The sequence below is a fragment of the Fomitopsis serialis genome, assembly GCF_022376445.1.
Source record: "Fomitopsis serialis strain Sig1Antser10 chromosome Unknown B0H18scaffold_26, whole genome shotgun sequence".
Lineage (NCBI taxonomy): Eukaryota > Fungi > Basidiomycota > Agaricomycetes > Polyporales > Fomitopsidaceae > Fomitopsis > Fomitopsis serialis.
In genome coordinates this window covers 24,717-47,670 of record NW_025954986.1, presented here as the reverse complement: position 1 = coordinate 47,670, position 22,954 = coordinate 24,717, and the positions used below count along the sequence as shown (strand labels likewise).

Below are 22,954 nucleotides of genomic sequence, written 5' to 3'. Positions count from 1 at the left end.
CTACTATAAATCAATTAATGGACGCGGACGGCCAACACTTTGACGAAGAACTTACTCCGACGAGGCACAGCGTTGTAAGGACGGAATCTGTGGGCACGTTTGATGACACAGCGTAGACCGAGGTCGACAGGCGTAGCGATAGACAAGTAGAAACCGACGATTAGCCACGAAGCGAAAGAGCACCGAGAGCCAGATTAAGCAAAGCAGCCGCTTGACAGGCCAGGACGACTGAACACAACCTCACGGTCTTGACGTTAGTTGCTGGCGCCTCGGCAGCAGATATACTGCGCCGCAGCAGGTTCGCGCAGGAAGACCGAAATCTACCCTGGATCGCAGAACCGTGTGGTGAGCGGAGAGCAGTCGGACAGGCTATTAGATGGCTAGAGGATGGAAGGCGACACGCTCCCACTTGAGAGCGCCGAGGACAGACCGCTCGCCTGCGAGGGACTTACCATACCCAGCAGTTTGGGCGCTCAACGTCAACCACGCGCGCCCATCTCCGACCCATCTCATCCTCCCAGTTGCTACTCACCCTCTCCGCCATTCGCCTCCACCCTTCTCCAAGTACCCTCCACGCCTCCCTCTCAACGGCCTGGACGTCCGTGTTGGTTTCGGCCATGCGTTGATGTCCAGGTCCGGGAACCTCCTGTTCACGATTGAGCAGTCGAGTGACCCTCCTGGCGACCCTCAAGCGTCCGACTTCGCTCCTGCTTTCCCCAAACTGTGTCGCGTACCCTCGGATATGCTCGCCGCGCCGCTCAGGCTCGCCCACCGATTGTCAAGCCTCAGACAAGCCACTGGTCGCCTTCGGAACTCGGCGACGCGCGCGTGTGTATATGACGGCCGCAACCGCGGTGCGCATCAGTCCGGTCTGGAGTCCGTGAAGGCACGACTGGGGCAGGCCGATGTAGAGGGAGAGGGATGCGGTGCAGGGGATCAAGGAGACTGGGAAGCAAAGGCTTGTCTGTAGCCTGCACATACCATCCGAAGGTCAGTTGCATTTGGACGGCTTTCCAATCCCTGTTACACGCTCGTCCCGGTGTTCGTGCGAAGTAGACCCTGGCGGCACGTCTCAGGATGCGCCCGCATTCGTCTAACTGCAGTCCCGCGTTGATGTGCGCGTTGGGGAGAGGCCCGGGTGAAGTATCCGCGGACTGCGGGGGCGATGTGTGCTGTTCTCTACGCGCCGTCGTCACTTCCAATTTTCAGAGCCTCTCTCAGTTGTATCTTACCGTCCCCAAACCCTGTCTGACTGTTCTCGGAGTCCCAGGTTGATCTGCGAGCCCACAGTCATCAAATTTGGGCCTGGCTGGCGTTGCTCGGACGCCTACGGACTCTAACCAGGGCACGATCAAGAGACGACCTGGGCGATGGCGCGCACGTTCGTCCTCATCATTTAACGATGCAAGTGGACGACCTCGCAGAACCGCGGACGGTATAGCTTTATACCGGGGTTGCACGGATACACGCCACTGCAGTAAGTCCTCGCAGTTTGCTCACTCTCGCCTGTATTCATGCCCGCTATGGCTTCCAGCGACTAGCAACCAGCATCCATTCCGACGCTCATCGCCACTTTGAACCCCAACATTCCTGGATGACGCCAAGGAGTCGCAGACTGTTCCGATCGTTGTCGTAGATGTAGAGTAATGATTACCCATACTACTTTGCTAGGATACCAAACAAGGATGACGTTAGCGGCGCAAGGGCTCAAACACGCGCTCGAGGACACGGCCACATGTGCCAACTGCTTTGTTCATCTACGCGTCGCGCGTGAGTGGCGCCGCGCCTCCCGAATCCGTTAGGGTTGTAGCCCGCCTTCACCTCCACCTGTGACACTCGGATCTGTCACTTTCGCGATGGGCAGACGCAAGCCGAAGCGAGTCGAGGAGGACTTTTTGCCTCAGCCGATCGTCATTCCCGACGGACCACCCACCGTCACGTTCGATGCGAACGGCGAACAAGTCATAGAGTATCTCTCGCCTGGGCGGCGCAAAGAGAAGCGCGCCCGACCCACACCCCCTGCTGCTCCCTTGCCATCGATGGGTGGATTGCTTGAGGAGGCGAGTCCGAGTAGCAATACCTGGGGCACTGCCACACATACATCCACCCACCTCGACGCCGCTCCAGAGGCAGTTGGCTCACAGGCGACCAGTGCAACTAATCCTGCGTCTGTGGATCAATTCACGGAGGGAGAGGCGGTTGGACAGGACGCCCCGCCTAAGAAAGGGCATGGCGAGGTACGTCGCACCATGTAAATGCCACCATAACTATCTAATCATTCTCGAAGCCCTTGCATGTCGTGATGACCACATTCCTCGACCAATGGGCTCAAAAGCTTCTCAACGTGTTCCGAAGGCGGGAGATTGACCCCAACCTCGGCAAACCGTGTTACGACTGCCGCGACGGCGCCGCCACTTACCGGTGTACCGAGTGTTTCAACGGTCCACTACTGTGTAAGCGGTGCATTGTGGTGACACACCAACGGAACCCCCTTCATCGAATTGAATGGTGGAACGGCAAGTACTTCCAGCGCGAGTATCTCAGCGACGCTGGACTAGTCTTCTCGGTTGGTCACCATGGCCGCCCATGTCCTCGCGCCGTCAGCAATCAGCCAACGCAACTCACGGTGGTGCACACCACTGGGATCCAGACGATGAACGTCCATTATTGCGACTGCCACAACGGCTGCGACGCCCCGCTGGAACGCCCGATCCAACTCTGGAGGGCCGGGCTGTGGCCCGCATCGTTCTCCCGCCCTCAGACGGTGTTCACCATCCACACCTTTGGATTCTTCACTCAGCTCACGTTCCAAGCCAAAACAACAGCCCACGATTTCTACGGCACTTTGCGAAGGCTAACCTCCAACGCGTTCTTCGACGATGTGAAGGTACGTCGACTGGTCATGCGGCCTTGTATGTGCCTAGACTCATGTAGTTGATAGGACAGGTATCGGGAGTTCCTCATGTCGCACCGGCAGTACACCTACCTGGAGACATTGAAGAGGTTCGCGGCCGAAGTGAAGAGGAAACCCGATCCCGGTAGTCTCGCCCTGCGCTGCCCAGCTTGTCCTCAACCTGATATCAACATGGACCCGCATTGGAAGGACCGACCACAGCAGGATCGGTACAAGGACGCGCTGCATTACGGGAAAGATGGCAACTTCACCCTGCACCAACACGATAAGAAGATGGATCCACTGGATTTCCCGTTGATGAACGGTGGAGCTTACTACGTCGACAGTGAGAAGTACCAGGAGTACCTCGAGAAGATGAAGGTCTACGAGGACGCGCAAGACGAGACGGCAAACTGCAGCAACTTCAATGCGCTTTCCGATCGTTACAAGGGCAAGATCAAAACCGGTCAGGTCAGCCTGTCTTGCACGCGCCATGGATATGTCCTCCCCTGCGGAACTGTCGACTTACACATCGGCGAACGCTATGCCAACGTCGATTACGCGACATTATGTGGCCTTCAATGGTTCACGTCGCTTTCGCTGTGGATAAGCTCTTACGACGTCAATTGCAAATACGGCATAAATTGGTGGCACCGCATCAAGCAGATCGCTTCCACCTTACCGTCGGTGCCAGGTGTAACACTCGCGAAGGAGCTGTGGCCTGTGATCCGCCGCTGCGTCCCGAAGTTCCACATGCCCTCGCACACAGGCATCTGCAAGTACCTGTTTTCGTTTTACTATATGCCTGGGGTAGGCAACACCGATGGCGAGGCCGTTGAACGGAGATGGGCTGCCCAGAATGCCATCGGGCGATCGGTGCGCGAGATGGGACCCGGGCACAGGCAAGACGTCCTCGACGCACACAACTCCGATTTCAACGCACAAAAGATGTTCAAGATCGGTGAGTGACTGCTTAACAGGGCGAGCGACTGTTGCCTGATGCGAAACAGGGCGATCTCTACAGGGGAAGTTGAAACTCGCAGACAAATACTATGGCAAGAATCGGGCTCAGCTGGATGGCTTGGAGAAGACCTTGACGACGAATCGGCGCCCATTAGACGAGTGGCGCAGGGACGAAGCCGCGTACATTGCTCAAATGACGGACCCCAATTTCGACGGAACCAAGGTGAAGAACCCGTACCAACCTGCAGTTGATGAAGGTATATAGTGCTTGGTGATATCTTCACAGACCTTCGTGCTGAACATTAGTAGTTCCGACGATCCAGGACATCTTGGCTAGGTTGAAGCGAGAAGAGACATCGGCGCGCCAGAAGCCGATGCCGAATGCCGGTACGAAGCGCAAAGCATCAGCGCTAGATACGACTGGCATCGAGGAGACGGTGAGAGGAGGTCTGGGGGACATGCTGGTGGCTGGCTTTGAGCTGGAACAGGAACAGTTAGTACATTCATTCACAATTGACACGTCATATGACTGGCCGACAGGGAAGCCTTCAAAGCCAAAGTTGTCGCGTACGAAAAGGAGCCGTCGTCCGACAAGTACAACAGCATCGCCAAAGAACGATCGAAACTCGAGAGGCGGCTTGTGGACTGGCTTCTGTGGCAACAGAGGGTCATGGGCCCGAGTCTCCTCATGGTTGAGGCGGATGTTCAGGCCGAGTGGCCGTCAATAGACTCAGTCGCTGCTGAACAAGCCACGGTACTCGTCCCCTCTGCGTATTCGCAAGAGATACGCAGGCATGCATCTCTTGAGCGGTTCGTTGTTGCTGAGCAGGAGCTGCGCGTGGCTCACGCCAACGATACTCTAAAGAAGATCCGGCAGAAGCTTCACTTCGAAGCATATTACCGCGGACAGAATGCGGGGTCGTTCGGGCAGCAGGCGCAAACCAGATATAGTAAGCTGAAGACGGGCGAGCGCGAGAAGATAGAGGCATTGCGAAAGGAATACGAGCGAGCGCGACTCAAGGTGGATCGGCTGGCAACGAGAGACAGACCGAATACGTTGAGACCCCTCCTCGTGGAACAGTGCCGGCCTCCAGTCGTCGCGAAAGAGAACGTCGGTAGGCAAAAGGAGTCAGTGTCTTGGATCTGGCGGGATGGTACGTACCATGACACTGCACTCGACAAGTGGGCGCTGGAAGGTGAGTGAGCCGAATGATCAAGTGGGTAGTGCACTGACAGTGGCTGAAGCCTGTCGACTTGAATGGTTCCGGGCAAGTGCTCGCACAACGAGATGGAATGAGGAGGTGGAGATTGTGAAGGAAGAGATGAGGCGCGTGCAGCGATTCTTCCACTACTGCATGAAGAAGTGGGAGGAGCGTGCCGAAGTTGTGTGCACAAATCTTGACGAGCAAGGAGCGGCTGCTTTCGCGGCAAGGTATGTAGTGATGCCATGCATATCAAAGGCACGAGGGCTGACATCTGCTGCAGGCAGTCGTCAATGTACTCACGTCTGCTGACGGATGCGCAGAAGTGTTTCCCGCTGTCGTTGCAGATCATTTTTGACGACATGGTCGCACCACTAGAGGTTAGTATGATTGATGGTGAGGATGGCGATACTGCTGCTGTAGAGCTGGCAGAGCTGAATGCAGGTGAAGTTGACGATGAGGAGAGCATGTACGAGTAGTGCACGAAGAAATATTTCATTTGCAGAGATGATTAATGCGAGTACTTGGGGGGATAAATGTCGTCGGCGAGTACTCGGGGAGCAACCATCGTCCGTGAGTACTCAGAGTGAACATGCCAGTCCGTGAGTACTTGGAGAGCAACCAACATCCGCGAGTACTCAGGGAGTGAACCTCGCCGCCGAGTACTCAGGGAGCAACCCCTGCCCGTGAGTACTCAGCGAGCGAGCCTTGTCAGCGAGTACTTATGTGATCGCGAGTATTCGTGGTTTATATGGGTGTAATACAGTCATTTTTTTCTCGTCAGAATAGTATAACAAAATGAGTAAATACTCATTGAATAGTATTTGGGTTCCCCCCAACTATTGTCCCGAGCAGCGGCCGATGGTGCCGCTGTTCCTGCTCTCAGCGATTCTCGAGCTGGACCACTCGCCGAGGGAAGGCCTCAAACTGTCCCGCATCCGTCCGGACGATCCACGGGTCCTCACCTCGGCGTGGCGCAATCCTTGTGCGCCGTCTGGCCTCCCTGAACGCCCTCGCTCGCCGACCCCCGTTCCCGGCCCGTCTCGTCAGCCTTCGACGACGGTGCGCTTCCAGGACTTAGCGGCGGATTCCGACGGTGAGGAGGAGGTCCCGGTGAAGGAGGACGGGATGGATGTCGACGAGGTCGAGAAGACCCCACCTCGCAAGACTAGAAACACCGCGTCGAGCAAGAAGAAGCCGGGCCCTGGACGGACCGAATCGTCGGGTACCAAGCGCAAGCGGGCGCCGACTCCTACGCGCAAATCAAAGGGCAAACAGCGCGCGCGATCACCCGAGGATGAGCAAGGCGACAACGAGCGGGCGGCTGGACATCTGGACGAGGAGACCGAGCAAGAGGAGGAGGAGATGGATGAGGAGGAACGCCCGAAGAAAAAGCGGGCAAAAGGTACGTCGTGTTCAGCTTGCCATTGTTGGACTCTAACCGTCATCTATACCAGGCTCAAAGCCGCCGAAGGGCATCCTCGTGAAGAAGACAGAGGAGGTCCACGGCGAGCGGGCCAAGTTCGAGATGGAGTACGTGGAGGGAAGGTTCGGCAGCTCGTCCACCGGCGTGAGAAGGAGTTTATACCGCCTGGTGTCATCGCGACTCACATCTTACGCAGCCCGACCCGTGCACACAATGCAAGGGTTCCCATGCTATATCTCAACACCGGACGGCTACGAATTCAAGAAGGACGGCACCATGAAGGACCCACCGCCGGCATGCGACTATTGCAACGTCAAGAAGGTGAAGTGCGAGCCCATCGACACCGAGGGCACGTTTAAGCCCAAGAAGTCCCGGGGCGCAAGGGCTCGAAGAGACGATCCTCGGCCGGCTCTGGCACAGAGTCCGAGGGCACCGACGAGCCGCAAAGCGAGGCGGAAGCTCCGCCCACGACTGACGACGAGCTCGACCGGGCTGACACTGCCTCGGTCACGTCTCACGGCAGCCGGCGCAGCTCTCGACGGGCGGGTACACCTTCTCGGCGACCGACAACCATCGCCAAGAAGGCTGGCAAGAAGGCGCAGAAGGCGGTCAAACAACCGCCGGCCGTTACGCCGGCGCCTCAGGAAAACGCGGAGGCTGGGCCCAGCTCTGAGGTCCAGCAGAAGCCCGTGCGTACGAGGAAGACGAAGGGTCCTGCCGGGACGTCGCCGACATTGTAAGTGCATGTACGTCTCATTCTCGTATTGTGTGCTGATGATGCAGGTCGCATCTATCCCATTCTAGTCGCTGACAGGAAGCGTGAGTTAGTGGAGTTCGGGGGCCCCATCGATGTCCTCCAGGAGGACGACCTGAATCCAACACTCGCGGCGCTGCGCATCCGCGAGCTCCAATCGAATGTCCGGGACCTCCGGGAGCGGCTTGAGTCGATGGAGGCCAGGGACCGTGCTATGCGAGCACGTCAGGAAATTCTCGGTAAGTCCTCAATGTGTTTTGAAAATTTAATGCTAATGCTTTCCAACAGCCCGGGCAATCCTCGACAGCGAGAACGTGGACTACCGCGAGCTCATCAAGGAGATGCTGGAAGAGCATGAGCCGGCCGACCAGATGTTGTCGGCGCGGTTCCTCAATATCCCGGAGGTGCGGACCCGGGCCCCGCGTATGAATCGGACGACTCGTCCACTGAGTCGCATGGTGACCTCGGCGAATCCCCACCCGGTGCGCAAGACGTGCCGGAGCCTCGCGACGAGGTGACTGACCCTGTAGAGGTCGCTGGTCCCGCATCCCCAGCCCCTCCGCCCCGAATGACTCTGTGGCCGGAGGTCCCGAGGTCCCTGCTGGGCACGACGAGGTGACCGGCTCCGCCGCTGGGCCCATGTCCCCAGCCCCTCCACCCCCGAATGTCACCGTGGGCGGGGACCTGACGTTCCTTCTGGGCAAGGCGAGGTGACCGGCTCCGCCGCTGGGCCCATGTCCCCAGCCCCTCCGCCCCCGAATGTCAGCATGGCCGGCGGTCTGGAGGTGCCTGCTGGGCAAGACGAGGTGACCGGGTCTGCCGAGACTGCCCGATCAGAGCCGGCAGCCTCGGCGGACCCCATTCCTGCTGGGAACACACACGCGACCCCCCCGGCTGTTCTGGATGGTATCCGAGCGAACTTGGCAAGGTTCGTCCCGCGCCCACTTTTCCCACTGCCGTCGGTCTCAGCTCCGGCCCTCAACAGCACTCAAGCGAGTGTGCCGTCGTCAGTCCCCGAGGAGAATCACCCGGCGAACGAGAATGCGATGGATGTTGACGAGGGGAATGCGCCGGGCCAAGCAAAGTAAGGGTCCGAGTTCGTGTAGGCTGCGCTAATGTAATTACCACTCTGTACAATGTATCGCCTTCCGCTGCACACTTACAATGAAATGACACATGAACTTGAGAATGTCGGCTGAGTACACTTAACAGGAAGTTTCTCCCCCGCCGAGTGCTTGTAAGAACTGCCGGGCCGAGAGTATCGCATTTTGCCCGGGCCGAGACATCAAGTCGATATGTCGGTCCATGACCCACACCTCAGAAAGTCCAAGATTACATTGTGACCACTGTGTAATTCACAGTCCATCTGCTGCTCAACCATCTATGTTGACCTCAGCGTGGTGTGTTTACATTGTGACCGCCGAGAGGTTTGCATCGTGCTCGGCCCGAGGGTTCGGCGAAATCGTCGGGCCGAGAGTTTGTCAAAAGTCTCGGCCCGAGTGACCGCCGGGCGGTGCTTGTCATTTTGGCTGCACTGTTGAATACATGGTAGCTTTAGTGTGGTTTGTTTACATTGTGACCACCGAGAGCTTTCATCGCGCTCGGCCCGAGAGTTCGGTGAAATCGTCGGGCCGAGAGTTTGTGAAAAGTCTCGGCCCGAGTGACCGCCGGCCGGTGCCTGTCATGTTGGCTGCACTGTGAGATACACGGAACGTCATAATGTGATTTCGTGAATGCGTCGGTGGTAAATACAATGCGTGTACAGACTGTCTACTTTTCCCCCGAGAGCCACGCTTAACCGGGCCTTGCTGCCTGAGGGCTTGGATGACCTGGCCGGCGGCCCAGGCTCGGTGCGGGGCTTCTTCGTCCGCTTCCCAGTCCCGAGCTCTTCGTCATCGACCGCAGCTGAGGGCCGCTTGGAACCAGTGGCGGATCCTGCCTCCCAGCGAGCCCGAATCTTCTTGCAACGCTTGACGAGGTCCGTGGCAACTGCAGCATCCAAGTGGGAATCGAGCACATACTGCGGGACTCCGTGGTTCAAGCTCGGGGCGACGTCCTTGCTCTCGATGTCGTGGATCAGCATACCCACAGCCAGTGTTACTAGCAGACCATCATCGCGCGCCATGACATTCTCGCCGAGGGACGATTCCATCGTTGTGAGCCATCGGCGGAACTGTGTCAGTTCCTTCTTGTCGTTGTGGATGGAGGAGGGGCACGTTGCTCGGCGGTACGACCAGCTGGCCCACTCCCACTTGGTTGTCGAGTGCCAAGTCCCGGTGTCAGGCTGGTACGATTGAGTGAGCATGCTTTTCGGAGGGAGTACAGGATGTTACTCACAAGCTTCAGAGCAGCCTTCACCATCTTGCCAATCTCGTCATCGCCACAGAGAACCTGCAAGAACTTGCGCCGGGCATCCACATCCGAGGCGACCTTCGCCGGACTGCCCTTCTGAATGCGTGGGCCGGGCTTGCTACCGCTCGGCTCGGCGCCGGCGGTGTTCTTCTTCGGCGGGCCTGCTTGTGATGTCAGCAAGTTGTCCCTCTGTAGAAATGAGATGACGGACCGGCAGCTGGCGAATCCGCTTCCTCGTTATCCTCGGCGTCGCTGTCACTCTTGGTTGACTGCTTTGGGCGGGCCGTGGTAGACTTCTTCGCCGTGGCTGGCTTCGGTGCTTTTGCGGGGGCCGGAGCTTGCACCGGGACATCGCCCTCTTCGCCGGCGTCTTCGTCGTTACCCTCGGCCACGGTGTCTGCACAATAGTATAAGGATGTTAGCTTTGTGTACACGAGTCGCCCGTTGTGATGAGACTAACCACGGTTCTTCTTGGACACACGACCGCCAGACTTTGGCTTGGCCGACTGCTCGGCCGACCCTGTGCTAACCACCGGCTGGTCACCGGCGGCCTGGTTGCGTGATGCGCCGGCCGACTGTGTGGATCTCGCGCTATCCTTCCCCTTGCTGGTCTTCTCTGCCCCGCCCCCTGCACTCTTTCCACCCACCGACTGTCCACCTTTCTTCGGAGCCCCCTTAGATGGACCTCCTCCTCGGCCTTCCTTCGTCTTCGTCTGCATCGGGACAGCCTCCTCGTCGTCCTCGTCACTGGAGGCAGCGATCACCGCCCGGCCCTTGCCCTTGCTCGGTCGGGCCACCACGACCTCCTCGGGGGCGTGATCAGAGTCCTCGTCATGGCTCTCCTCGTCACTGGAGGCACCATCGAGGTCCTTGGCGGGTTCGAACAACGACCCATGGCCCACAGCATCAGAGTCCACACTCGAGGCCTCCTGGTCGGAGGAGTCCACCGGCGTGTCTGACTTGGCTCGGCGAGAGGCACGTCGGGCGGCCGGGGAAGCACGGCGGCGTCTCGGCTTAGGTTGGGGCTTCCGCTTAGGCTTGGGCGCCGGAGATGGTGAGCTCACCCTTTCCTCCTCGTCCTCGACCTCCACGATCTGTTTCGCCGCGTTCCTCCAAGCCTTGAAGCGGAGCACAGGTTCTCCGTCGTCGGCATCCTGCCTCACACGCCAGTGACGAAGGACCGCATCGAGGTCCCCAGCGCGGATCTTGTTCGGGTCGCTGAGAACAACGCCGGCCGGCAGATAGCCGTCCTCGAAGAACTCCTCCGACTTTTCCGACAGGGACTGCCACGGCACCCTGATGTTCTCGCGCCGGGTGTAATGAGCTATTGTATTCTCCGAGGTGAGTGGCCGGCCATAGGGAATTGGACTCATTGCGCTCACCGTATGTCATGCGGACAAACGTACTCAGGAACATACGCTTGTGATCGGTCTTTTTGAAGCACTCGTGATCGGCCGGCGGGAGGATGGGATACCCGTCATCGTCGAACTTCCACTCGATGCGGTCGATCAGTTTCGATGGGACGATACTCTCCTCGCCTTCAAACCCGTTGGCGTCTGAGCGAATACGTTGAGCACCAAGCACGTAGCATATGTTGGGCACACTCACTGAATGCGTCCTCGGCGTACTTCTTCCACATCTCGTACGTGTTGCCCCGCCGGAAATCTTTGAAGACCTGGATAAAATTTGGTGGCTCGGTGCCTGGTCCGCTGCGAGGATACGCATTGTTATAGTCCCATCTAGTCCTCGTCATCTTTCTACATGTCCAATGCGTCTGGACACTACACGTACTGCATGTTCCCCGTCTGTCCGTCCTCTCTCAAGTACGCCCCGAGCACAAACACCCTCACCCCACACTTCCTCCACATCAGCTGAACGAACTCGGACACCATCCCGTTGCCGTGCCTAGCGAGGTGCTTGTACTGGTACTCCCTCGGCCACACGGTGGCGTTGTACTCGGCGGCGGTCTTCCGGTACTTCGCCTCGTCGAGGGGGCGAATTCCGTCGCAGAGCTCCTTCAGCGCAGTCTGGTAGATGGACGGATACAGCTTCGTGTCCTTCTCCCTCCCGTTCCCATGCTTCTTTATCAGCTCTTCCAGCTCCTGCTCATGAGCTTGGGCACAGACCGTGCGCCATGAGAGGTCCTTGCCGAGCTTGATGAGGTCCTTCCTCACCGGCTCCTTATCCTCCGTGTCGGTCTCGTGGTTAGCGAACCACTGCCCAACTTCCTGCAGAAAATGAGTATGAATACACTGCAGGTAGAGTGGTACCTACCTCTCGCATTACATTGTCAAGGGGGTACCCCCTGATCTTCCCTAGCTTGTCAACGGCCTCGGCGACAATCTCCCCTCGCTGCTCGCCATCCTCCGGAAGCTTCCGCCATTCCTCCAGGCGGAGATTGAGGACGTCGAGGTCGCGTTTCTGCAGTGATGTCATTTAAATCGGATTAAGTTTGAATCAATATTGTATTTTAGATCAACTTAAAGGCCATACACATTTAACCCAATCCTGTGCTAAGCTATGGCTTAGCCAGTTGCTTGGCCAAGCAGGATCAGTACAGCTAATCCATACAGGTTTAACCATGGATTATCCATTGTTCATCCATTGCTTAGACTTTTTGCTTAGCCAAGGACAATCAGTACAGCTAATCCATACACACTTAACCATAGATTAGCCATAGTTTATCCATTGCTGAGACTTGCTGAGAAACTGCTTAGCCAATTAATTACCCATATAGGATCAATGAAGCTAATCCTCAGAGGATTAATCTTGGCTAAGTAACATCTGACCCATGTCTAATCATTTCCTAACCATAGATTAGCCATGCTTAGCCATAACTTAGGCAATAGATTCACAAGTAGTTGAGGCTAAGTAGGTTTGAGATGAACACTAATCTTCATTAAGTCATGCTCAATCCATGTCTAATCCCCTGCTGATCAATGCTAAATCATGACTTGAGTATTTTTGATCCAGTTCCAATCCAATGTAACCCATGTGAATGTTCATAATCCTATGCTAATCTATGTACTAAGACAAAATATACCAGTCCTAATCCTGTCTCAAGACAGTGCTTAACAATGCTCATGTGTCTTAAACCAAATCCCAATCTATTGCTAATCCTGTTCATGACAGTATGGCTTAGTGCTAACTACTTCAAAGTCAATCCTAAGTCAAAACATTATCCATTGCTAATCCTGTCTATGACAGTCTCAGTTAATGCTAATACACTACAAAGTCAATTGTGAGTTGCAGCATAATCCACCACTCAATCAATATTAAGTCAGTTTAAAGTTCAACTCAATCCACTCTTAAGTCACACAGAGACAATTCCACCAATCCCTAATCCATTACCAAACTGATCCTAAGAACATGCTGAGCCACTACTAATCAACCATGAAGACATGCTAAGCCACTACTGATCAACCACGAAGACATGCTAAGCCAGTACAAATCAACCAAGAAGAAACACTCTGAGTACATACTAAGCCATAAGGAATCAGTCACGAAGACAGTAGATTACTTCCCAATGCCATAGCTGAGCCATCGTAAGTCACTCGATTAGCTCGCCAGTAATCCTCGATTAGCTCGCGACTAATCCAGCTGTCACCCCTCGCATCCACACGATCGTCGCATCAACGCACTCGAGGATCTCGGAAAACAATCCCTGTGCGGAGCAATAAACATTAATACACAATAAATGACCGCGCGACCGTACTGCGCACATGCCACGGCCACAAACCACCGGATGCGGTCACTGAGCGAATGACAACGCAGGAGCACCGGCAGTAGACCCGTCGAAGCATGCATAGGTCGAGACGGAACTCGACTCACCTAGATACTGCCATCGCCCACGCCCCGCCCCCTCAGCCTCCTACAACGCATTGCTGTAGATACCTGACAGAAGAAGACCAGTGAGCTCGACGTACAAAGCACGCAGTCAGACAGGGTGCGTGTCGACGCGTAAATATCAATGTGGCGAGCATTAGCGCTGCGCATGGAGCTTCAACGAAGCTCGGTGTTGACGACGACGCTTGCGGGATGGGGGGTAGGACGGCGACGACGATAGCGGGATGGGGGGTAGGACGGCGACGACGATAGCGGGGTGGCGGGTAGGACGGCGACGTCGATAGCGGGGTGGCGGGTAGAGAAGAGGAAGCACATTGACGAAGCATACATAGTACGTACTCACCTAGCATCGCCATCCTTCGCATCCACCCTACCGCACCACGACTTCTCCTTCTCCCTACTCCTTCTCCTTCCCCTTCCCCTGGCCGGTGTCAGCTGGCGTGGATGTACTTGAGGACTGGAGGGAATGAACATGAGTCGGTGCCCGCATCATTAATTGGAACTTACAATCGAGTAGTCCCACTTCTCTGCGGCATCCTTTCGTGTAGTCCCGAAAACGTCCGCGCATTGGACGCTTAGCTTGTTGAACATATTCACTTTCCTCAGCGCATACGCTCTCGCCCCATCGGACAACCCTGCCTTCGCCGAGACCTGTTCCCAAGCTCTAGACATGTTCTTGAAACCGAGGATCGTCCTCTTGAACTCGGCATGAAGCTTGTTGATTTCCTCGTTCACTCGCTTCACCTCCGCCCGAGCGCGGAACCATTGTACCCGGTCGACTAGTAGCGAGTTGTTAGTACTAGCAATTGGGATAGACGAACCACTCGCCTTCGAGTTCCCATGCTTCCGCATCGTCTTCGGTCGTCCACGGGGGACGACCGTCCAGATCCATGCCCGTTCTTCGCGGCTGTCCCCTTGCTGTCGCGGCTTGCGCCAATTCTTACTCTTGAGGTCCGTTTCCATGTTGATCGCCTGTAGGACGTCCTCCGCAATGCCATCGCTCAATGCAATGAGGCGGTCGCGGTTGTAATTGTAGAGCCCGGCCAGCATGCGCGTGCGTGCGGTCGCGTTGGACACCTGCTTTTGAGAGCGAGTGTTGTCTTTCTGACCACGCGCGTGCTTTTGTTTGTCCTCGAGGAATGCGCCCTGGTGATTGATAGACTCTTTGACTGCAGCGAGAAGGTCGTACGCACGGCCATGTCGAACACGGCGTTCGAAGACCGCCTGCGCCTCCAGGCCGAGCGTGTTGCGCTCAGCTGCCGAGAAGTCGGATGGGAGGGCGAGAGGCTCGTCTTCAGGCCGACCGCTACCCCCGTCGTCGTCGTCGTCGTCGTGATCGTCGTCATCGCCGTCGTCGCCGTCGACGTCTGGGAAGTTGATGTGAGGCATGAGCGAGCTCTGAAGGTCGCGCCACTTCTCCAATTCACGACGTAGCACACGTCGCTCGGTGCCGACTCCAGCGACCCCCGAGTCGTCCTCCACCAGTTCGGCATGGCCTCTTAACGCCTTCTTGAGTTTCGTACGAAGTTCGTACCTGCAGACGGCGTCAATCCAGCTCCTTATTGGGATGTACGTAGACTTACTGTCGCTTCTCAAGATCCAGTGCCTTAATGAAGAAGTTTGTCGTCCCCTGTGGTACCTTGTCTGCTGCTGCGGCCGCGAACTTCCCCTTGGGTGTGATTTCCATCTTCACGAGGTCTTCATACACCTTCCCTGCGCTTGGAACTGAATGGGCGTGAGTACGACGTTTCGTCATAATGTATATTACCAAGTTTGGACGTACCTTTACTTTCATCGAGCATGTACACGCTCTGAAGAGGCTGAGGTTCAGCCTTCTTGCCCTTGCTCGATCGCTTCGGTTTCGTCTTCGTCTTCGCCTTCTTCGCCTCTGTCGATAGTGAGACCGGTTCGGCCACGTCCAGCTTCTTCCACTCCACCACCTTGTTTCCTGCAAGCTCCGTGAGCGCGTTGTAAAGCGACGTCTTATGCTCCTGTAAGGCGAAGGCTTCGCGGAGTTTTCTCGCGAGGAACGATGCTGACAGTGGAGCTCAGTCGCCGAATAGAACAGAAAATACTGACTTACCAGCGGACTCCATTTTACACCAGTTCCAGTAATTGTGAATGGCGTTGAGGGCGTCGTGGCGGTGTCCGGGACCCATCTCACGAGTGCTGAGTCCGACCTGGTTGTGCTCCGCCCACGGATGCTCGACGCTCTCTCCGTGTGAAAGACCCGCACCCCACGAGTAGCAGAGGGCGTACACAATCTGACAAAGCTCCTTGTGCGCGAGCATGTGGAGCTTCGGTAACAGCAGCTGCATGCGCTCGAGGAGAGGAACCAGATGCGGAAACCGCTCACCGAAGCGTTTGCGTAGGTTCACGCCGTATATGCAGACGACATCGTACGTGAATATAAAGTGCAGGAGTTCGTCGAGACCCTCGAGGGCTCCTGCGAGCGCGAAGTCCATATGTCCATATCTAGTTCGTCGTTATTTCTCGTTAATTACTCTGGTCACATGCGAGGACAATTGACTTACCGTTCGCCTTTCTGGAGGTCCACCATGGCCCCCGGCCGGAAGCACCCATGCCGTATGCATATCACCGCTACGACACCGCTGACCTCCAAGTTGCGGAACTTGCCTGGCCGTTGGGCCCGTCCGACTTTGAACCCACTGCAGGTCTCGGGCTAACACCACGTAAGTTCGCGGGCAAGCGAGAAGGACGAATTAGTACTCACGGCTGGCTCGGAGGCGATCTCGTCAAGGTACGTCTTCATCTTCATTGGGTCGACAAAGTACCCCTTTCCTTCACACAAACTTACATCATCCGGGTCGTCACGTTTGCGCTTTTTCTGAAGCCATGGTTGCCGTCGCCTCCGAGCTCGCACGCGTGGATATATCTGTAGACATATGGAATGATGAGTCGTATACATCGTCGGTTTGTGAATTACTTACGCGAGATCCTGCGGAGTATCTTTCCAATTTGCAGGCATGTTGAAGTTCGGCCATGGGCATGCAAAACATGGGACCGTCGTAGAGGCCCGTCGATTGGGAAGTTCGAGGCCATGATGGAGACCGGCCCTTTTCTCCGCGACCAGGTGTTGCCAGATGCGTCCTATGAGATTGAGTTCGCGATATCGGCTCTGAGAAATCGTCAGTAAGTACATGAGAAATCGGAAGGCATACGCGGCACTCACCTTGACAGGGCGTGTGCCCGAGTTGTCGGTGAGCCGACGCAAGGCTTCGAAGAAGTCATAGGCACCTTTCTTTGACGCCAGGAAATGAAGGTCCCATTGCCTGAGCACGTCGAAGGTGAACGCGCTTTCCGGGCGCTCCAGAGTCGCGGGGAAGAGGCCGGCACGGAGGAGCTGAGACACTGTATCGAGCTTGTAGGGACAATGACATTCGTGGAGGCGTACGCGATGTATACCGTTGGTATGAGTAATCGTGTAGGTGATGGGGGTCGAGCTGGCACGAAGATACCGACAGGGTTCACCGTTATGGCCCAAATGAACGACCAAGCCGATATTGCTGAGGTCCTCCTTCTCAAGGAAGCGGCCGGTCCACTTGTCGATCCAATGGAAGGGGTTGCGGACGTGCGACGAGACGAGGCATGCGCAGCATTGCAGGGGCGCCTGCAGGCAGTCCCGGCACCGCACCGTCGCTTGTGCCTTTCCGCAAGCGCACTGCGAGCCTATCCCTGAAGGGACCTCGGCGGCGAGGATGTCGTCGAGGATACGGGAGAATCGCGGCTTCCACTCTTCCAAGGTCTTCGAGATGCCATTCTGTGGTGAGAGACGTGAGTTGCAAGTACGTCTTGAAACGGGCGATCAACGTACTTTGACCGTACGCTTCTCCCCTGATTTCGACGAAGCACCGGGTGTCCCGCTGCTCGCCTGTGGGTTCGCTGACAGAGGTTTGCTCGGGCCTTGTGCGGGAGGGCTTGCGAGACGTGGTTTCTTCTTCGCAGGAGAGTCGTCTTCACGGTGCGTCAAAGGTACTGAGTATTGGGCAGGACCTTCTCGCTCGACAACGACCGCTTGAGTGATGGCGACTGCAGGAGGGAGGATGTCGTCGACGTGGGCATGAGGACGTTTGATGCGTCGACGAGTTCCGCTCATGAGTGGCCGCCTTCTACAGGCGCAAGTGATCGTATTCAGGAAAGGTTCGGTCGCGGCAAGTGGAGCATACAGGGGGGTTACAGACGCTACAAACGAGGCTACTTCCTAGGCACTAAGGGGCGAACGGCGCAGTGACGCCTCAGATACAATCTCACAGACACAATCTAGGCTCGGTAGAACTACGTAGACTACATGCGGGACCGGAGAAGGGAAACAGCGCATCAGCGCGTCGGGCTGTTGCCACAGCAGTGCTGGCTCGCCGTGGAATAACGATCCAGCCGCGGTGTGTCACGGATTGAGCTCGCTTGCCTGTTCCTCCACCGATGAATCTTGATCGAGCTCGCCTTCCTGGTCGTCAAACGATGAATCTTCTGCGTTAGACGAAACGGCGCTGCGACTCACTGTTGAACGTTGAACCCCTAAACCCTCTCCCACGCTCTCATCGTGTCGGGCTCGCCGCACTGCTGGCACCGCATGGACAAACCGGGAAATGTCACCGACACCGCAGAGCGAACAAACGAAGCGCGCTGGTCCGAACTGTTTCAGGTCGCTTAGTAGTGTAAGCAAACATTGCCGGCGCAAAGACTTACGAAGAAAGCGGACAACCGCTGTTGTCCACGAGCTCACTGGCTGAATGCCTAAGTCGGGCGGCAGAGGGACCTGAGACAGCGGCCATGACAGTTAAGTGAGACGGGGCTGCCTCCATGTGCAGATGGGCGCACGATCGACGTACCGTAGAGACCTTGTACCCGATGCTAGGTCTTGAGAGCTGGCCTCCAGAACGACGTCGTCTTGTAAAATCTGTAAGCTCGGCGCTTGGTCAGGGATGGCGCCTTCAGTGGACGGCGTACTTACACCATGAAGTTGGAGCAGAAGATCGTAATGTCGGCGAGGGAGGGCGTGCGTGAATCGATGTAGGATGCGGGCGAGTAGACCAGGCTGCTGTGTTGTCTTCAACAACGTCTCAACCGCAGGAAACCCGCGGGAGCGTGTCGTCTAACGGAGGCTGAGACGGCTGTGTGGCCATCTCGCACACCCGCGTCTTGACGGCGAACTTGCGGCGGCGAAGTTAGAGGAGCGAGCGAGTGAAGAGGAGCGAGCGACGGCGGCGGTGCTGATCAGGATCGGATTAGGGTGAGTTGGACGAGGATTAGCGCGAGGCGCGAGTCACACACGTGACTCTGCCTGCCTTTCGTGGCTAACTGTCACACGGGTCTGGCGCGCGTGGCTAATCCGCGTGTTCTTTCCCAACCCGTTCTATTCACTCTGCTAATCCCCTTCTCGCCTCTGCTCGTCGCCGTCGTCGCTCAACCTCCGCTCGCCTCTGCTCATCGCCGTCGTCGCTCAAGACCCGCCGCCGTCAAGACTCGAGATCATCAAGACCTGCTCCCTTCCTAGAGTGGCGCGTCTGAGGGTAGCATACCCAAGGGCGACCCTCTGCAACTGTGCGCGTCAGGGGGTTCCTTCCTGACGACCTGTTGCTTCGCCCGCCGCCACACGCTCAACGTGAGCACCTCAAAGCACCAAGGGCTTTTCAAGAACATAGGCGGGAGGTACGTGGCCGCTCGTATATCATACGGCTGATGTCGAAGGAAACAGCGTACGGCGGGTAGCCACACTGAAGACGAGGCGGGCTAACGCATCCTTCACGCGTTTTTTGGGCCGAATACGCGTGAGTTATGCTACTCGATCTCTTTACCAGATATTGAAGCTTCAAGACCTGTAGATCTACGTCACATACTAGGACGACGTTGCGTGGAAAACAAGAATCATTCGGTCGGTAAGTTCTCACGTAGTTGTCTTTGAGGGGCTCAACGAATCTGACTTCTCGTACACGCAGAGCGTCGTCAAGCATGCCGACCCCTACGCAGAAGATCTCCGGCGCGATCGCGCAGCAGCGTGTCGGGGACGCAAGCCGGCGTCGAGATGCCGATTCCCGACGCGCAGAAGGGGCGTCCCGCGATGAGCTATGGCCGCAGGAGCCTGTCGATCATCTGGGGAGGCCGTGGGGGCAGGGAGACAAGGGGAGCCAAGCCCCTCCGCTGGTGCTTCGCGAGACGCCTGAGCTCTTCGGTGCGTACGGGCAGCTCGACCGCTTAACTCAGCTGACTTTGGCCTAGACAGGAATAAAGAGGCGGGCCTGGCGTGGAACGATGGTCGGCTTGCGACGGAGTGGAAAATGGATGAGCACGCCGTCGTCACGACCGCGAATGCGACGTGGATGCCGGAGTTCCCGGTTGCCATGCCGGGACGCATCTGCACGCGCTCGGACGGTCGATGGGGGCCGCAGGAGTATTCACTGTGGCCGCAGATGTATCACAGCAGAGTACTGCACCATGCCTGTATTCCCGTAAAGGACGGTGACGTGGAGGGTTTTGAGACGAACGTAAGGTGTATGTTTGACGTCGTCGATCCCAGCTGCTGGGCTGCGGACACTACGTGTGGAGTACCTGACCTCGGATTTCTGAGTCCGAGGTACCTGAACCTACTCAAGAGCACCGCGCAACGCGTCATCATCAAGTATCAAACCTGTGGTGACGACAAGGAGGAGAAACAAAAGCAATTCGGGTACCACCTGTCTCAAACGATTTACCAAGCCCTCGACCAGCTCTTCATCCTCCTGACGTGGAGAACGCACGCCGTGGCCCTCGCTTCGCATGTGCAGCGGCTCACGCTAGAACTGTGCGGGCTCATCGTCCTCTTCGACGTCGTTCAGCCCCGTGTGCACAATCGCTCGTTCGTCGCGAAGACACCTCTCGCGGTGCGCGGCGCGTTCACCGACAACGCGGGGACCGCGCAAGGCCTCTTCCGGCTAGGAATACCCACGTGGTTCATCCAGCCGTTGACCTCCTTGGTACGCGTCGTAAAGGCGGTTAATCCTACGCCGGTCTCCTCGCAGATGAGCGATGAGTTGTCGCAGCCGCGCTTGTACAGTGGCGATGGAGACCTCGCGGGTATCGTGCAACACCCAGGCGATTGGCCGTTCAAGATGCAACAAGAGGTTTTGAAGAACCTCTGCGACGTGAAACTACCATCAATGCCTCGGGTGCTCGACACGGATGGCGCGCCGCCCGCCAAGAAGGCGAGGGCCGACAACAGCGCAGATTCGAATCTCGATCGCGTTCAAACGAACCAACCCGGCAATTCGTCCCAATCCGGCCATTCGTCGCGCCGAACGCATCGTGGCAAGCGAGCAGCGGCCCCGACTCAGCCTGTTCCCGTTCACCCGTCGCTTTGCTACCAGAGGCCGAAGACGTCGGTCGTTCCGGAAGTCTGGGCAGAAGCACTCACGGCGGTCGGCACTCTGCCCCCCCCACGTTCCGCCTCCACTTTCTATTGGCCCCCTCCCTTCTGGTTCGAGAGCCAAGGCGAGAAGGTGAAGCGGTATTTCCACAACTACGTGCGAATCCGGGGCTTCTGTAGGCAACGGTTGCTCGATCCTACCCTCGGAGCCGAGCCGCTACGCATTGCAGAGTGGCGCGATGCGCTATGGGGGGATTACCAGGTCCAAGTGAGCGAAGCGACGTCGACCACGTTGTCGAAGAAGAACAAGGACCGTCGAGACGTCCAGCAAAACATCCGCCGCTTGTTCTCGAAGACGGCAGGTCTGCCGACGTACGACAGTGCGCAAAGTCTGCAGTGGGGCGCAAACGCTGTGAACGTCGACTCGGTGAATGGACCCGCCGTGCGCGCACAGATTTTGTGGGAAGTGCACGAAATCAACTGGCGATGTGAGATGCGAGAGCTCGACGCCGCTCTCACTAACTCGCATGAATGGGGAACGCTGCAACGGTGGGAGCGCGAAGCGCGATGTGGGGAGTGGCCCCCACATAGGCCCGGACAGTATGTGTATTCACCTATTTTGGGCTCTCTGGACTGTCATGTTCCTTCCGAGCACATGGACTACCTTTCTTGTTCCCTCCGATACCCTACACCTTACTGTACTTCATGGACTTTGTGCGATTTGCTTTTGATTACCATATATAGTAACTAGAGACTCTTAGTCAGCTTTTGTGGCATACAGTGCCACGAAGACATGTACATACCTTAGTTCTCCCCCCTCCGAATCTAGGCAACTACGAGCACAGCTCGTCTCGCTGCTATCACATTTTCTGGAGTTGGGGGGCATCTCCCCGAGTTGGTCATTAGCGACCTAGTCGGGCCATCGAGAATCATTCGGACGGAAGCAGTGCCACGTAGTTGGAGCAACACCAGTACTACGAGATCAGGGCAAGTCGGAAGGAGTACAGGTTAGGCCAAGGACTCGCGGAACGAGCTTAGGAACCAGCGGAAGAAGAATACGAACCAGCGGAAGGAAGACAGGATCCAGCAAAACGAGGACAGCGACCTGCGGAACGAGCTTAGCGACTAAGGAACAGAGCTGGCCTACTCCGCAACGAGCCGAGCGACTACGAGAGTTCAGAATAGGACGTCGGAACAGGTACAAGGAGACAGAACGAGAACGAGAACACGGAACGAGCACGAGATTGAACGCGGTACGACTCGGAGCCGTTGACTGGAAGCGAGGTTGAGGATACGAAGCACGGAAGAGGCGAGGGAGCAGCGGAACGAGTCAGGACTCAGGATGACAGCTGTAGACGAGGCCTGGAGGACCGAGGATAGGGACAGCGAGCCAGAGGTTTGGCAACGAGGTCCGTCTTTGGCACTACTCCCTCCGAGATGCATATTCCCCCGTTTCGACACACCCTCCCTTCATCCTGGAAGCCATGGATTGGCCCGCCCCTCGAACATCGTGCCCGGGGGTACTACACTCCCGAGCTACACAACTGGAGCCCACCGCGAGGGGTGGTACCCTATTCGTGCTTCTTCCGCTCCGCCTACAGCTTCGCATCATCGCACCCACAGCACAGGCGAGCATACACAATCCACTCCATTCATTTCCCATACACTACGTGTACATCATCTATGGATCGAAGGCCCGCGTGCGATCCCGCTACGGCCAAAGTCACTTCCGGGACTGTGTACAGGCAAGGCGACATTTATTTCCTCCATTACCAGTCCACCATGACAGTGCATGTGGAATCGACGCCAACGCGCGAAGTGGACGTAGTCGCGAGATCGACCGGCGCGACGGTACGGTTCAGGTCCATCACGGACTCGGCGACTGGCTATCTCGGAGACGACCGCACGTACGCACTCGACGCCCTCTTCACGGCCTCAGCATCTGCAACCCAGATCTACGAGCAAGCTACGGGACGCGCGACTGTGACCTTCGAGCCAGTTACAGCACATACAGGCGACGGTCATCTTGCGATGCACACACTCGGCACCATCGCCCAGTCGACGGAGACGCGGAACCACGGCGTTCACGAGGCTCGACCGGCCGCACGCTCGAGCATTGCTGCGGACGGACAGACACTGGAGACGACGCCATGTATAC

General features: G+C 57.0%; 6 protein-coding genes across 6 annotated transcripts; 3 read left to right on the top strand and 3 right to left on the bottom strand.

Moving 5' to 3' along the window:
* Positions 1 to 1,093: 1,093 nt before the first annotated feature.
* On the bottom strand, positions 1,094 to 1,757 carry B0H18DRAFT_271648 (uncharacterized protein). Its single transcript, XM_048037355.1, has 2 exons — positions 1,529 to 1,757; positions 1,094 to 1,477 (listed from the first exon to the last, which is right to left on the bottom strand). The coding sequence occupies exons 1-2, from the start codon at positions 1,656 to 1,658 to the stop codon at positions 1,218 to 1,220; spliced, it is 390 nt and encodes a 129-aa protein (XP_047894361.1). The 5' UTR covers positions 1,659 to 1,757; the 3' UTR covers positions 1,094 to 1,217.
* An 813-nt stretch (positions 1,758 to 2,570) lies between these two features.
* On the top strand, positions 2,571 to 5,903 carry B0H18DRAFT_1001893 (uncharacterized protein). The gene is made up of 7 exons (XM_048028334.1): positions 2,571 to 2,887; positions 2,942 to 3,854; positions 3,904 to 4,113; positions 4,166 to 4,349; positions 4,397 to 5,052; positions 5,102 to 5,288; positions 5,342 to 5,903. The coding sequence occupies exons 1-7, from the start codon at positions 2,654 to 2,656 to the stop codon at positions 5,535 to 5,537; spliced, it is 2,580 nt and encodes an 859-aa protein (XP_047894360.1). The 5' UTR covers positions 2,571 to 2,653; the 3' UTR covers positions 5,538 to 5,903.
* A 2,102-nt stretch (positions 5,904 to 8,005) lies between these two features.
* On the top strand, positions 8,006 to 8,326 carry B0H18DRAFT_1118243 (uncharacterized protein; the record flags this gene model as incomplete). The annotated part of the gene is made up of 2 exons (XM_048033754.1): positions 8,006 to 8,166; positions 8,224 to 8,326. The coding sequence occupies 2 exons, from the start codon at positions 8,006 to 8,008 to the stop codon at positions 8,324 to 8,326; spliced, it is 264 nt and encodes an 87-aa protein (XP_047894359.1).
* Positions 8,327 to 8,952: 626 nt separating this feature from the next.
* B0H18DRAFT_1118242 (uncharacterized protein) lies at positions 8,953 to 12,026 on the bottom strand (the record flags this gene model as incomplete). Its single annotated transcript, XM_048033753.1, has 8 exons — positions 8,953 to 9,522; positions 9,576 to 9,751; positions 9,802 to 9,987; positions 10,051 to 10,914; positions 10,973 to 11,146; positions 11,199 to 11,329; positions 11,382 to 11,818; positions 11,865 to 12,026. The coding sequence occupies 8 exons, from the start codon at positions 12,024 to 12,026 to the stop codon at positions 8,953 to 8,955; spliced, it is 2,700 nt and encodes an 899-aa protein (XP_047894358.1).
* Positions 12,027 to 13,833: 1,807 nt separating this feature from the next.
* Positions 13,834 to 17,553, bottom strand: B0H18DRAFT_1118241 (uncharacterized protein; the record flags this gene model as incomplete). The annotated part of the gene is made up of 11 exons (XM_048033752.1): positions 13,834 to 13,893; positions 13,944 to 14,970; positions 15,020 to 15,161; positions 15,220 to 15,471; positions 15,520 to 15,911; positions 15,971 to 16,119; positions 16,171 to 16,209; positions 16,272 to 16,332; positions 16,388 to 16,575; positions 16,630 to 17,217; positions 17,272 to 17,553. The coding sequence occupies 11 exons, from the start codon at positions 17,551 to 17,553 to the stop codon at positions 13,834 to 13,836; spliced, it is 3,180 nt and encodes a 1,059-aa protein (XP_047894357.1).
* A 1,853-nt stretch (positions 17,554 to 19,406) lies between these two features.
* Positions 19,407 to 22,330, top strand: B0H18DRAFT_1210474 (uncharacterized protein; the record flags this gene model as incomplete). The annotated part of the gene is made up of 3 exons (XM_048036371.1): positions 19,407 to 19,626; positions 19,674 to 21,396; positions 21,835 to 22,330. 3 exons carry the CDS (start codon positions 19,407 to 19,409, stop codon positions 21,923 to 21,925), a joined length of 2,034 nt encoding a protein of 677 aa, XP_047894356.1. The 3' UTR covers positions 21,926 to 22,330.
* Positions 22,331 to 22,954: the final 624 nt, after the last annotated feature.

What these genes read in the sequence shown, in the direction of transcription:
- B0H18DRAFT_271648 (XM_048037355.1), bottom strand. Translation starts at nt 1,658, where the DNA reads ATGGGTAATCATTACTCTACATCTACGACAACGATCGGAACAGTCTGC. An exon ending in CTGGTTGCTAGTCGCTGGAA is followed by an intron (nt 1,478 to 1,528) that starts GCCATAGCGGGC and finishes GCGAGGACTTAC; the next exon opens with TGCAGTGGCGTGTATCCGTG.
- B0H18DRAFT_1001893 (XM_048028334.1), top strand. Translation starts at nt 2,654, where the DNA reads ATGAACGTCCATTATTGCGACTGCCACAACGGCTGCGACGCCCCGCTG. An exon ending in ACAAAAGATGTTCAAGATCG is followed by an intron (nt 3,855 to 3,903) that starts GTGAGTGACTGC and finishes GATGCGAAACAG; the next exon opens with GGCGATCTCTACAGGGGAAG. An exon ending in TTTGAGCTGGAACAGGAACA is followed by an intron (nt 4,350 to 4,396) that starts GTTAGTACATTC and finishes ACTGGCCGACAG; the next exon opens with GGAAGCCTTCAAAGCCAAAG.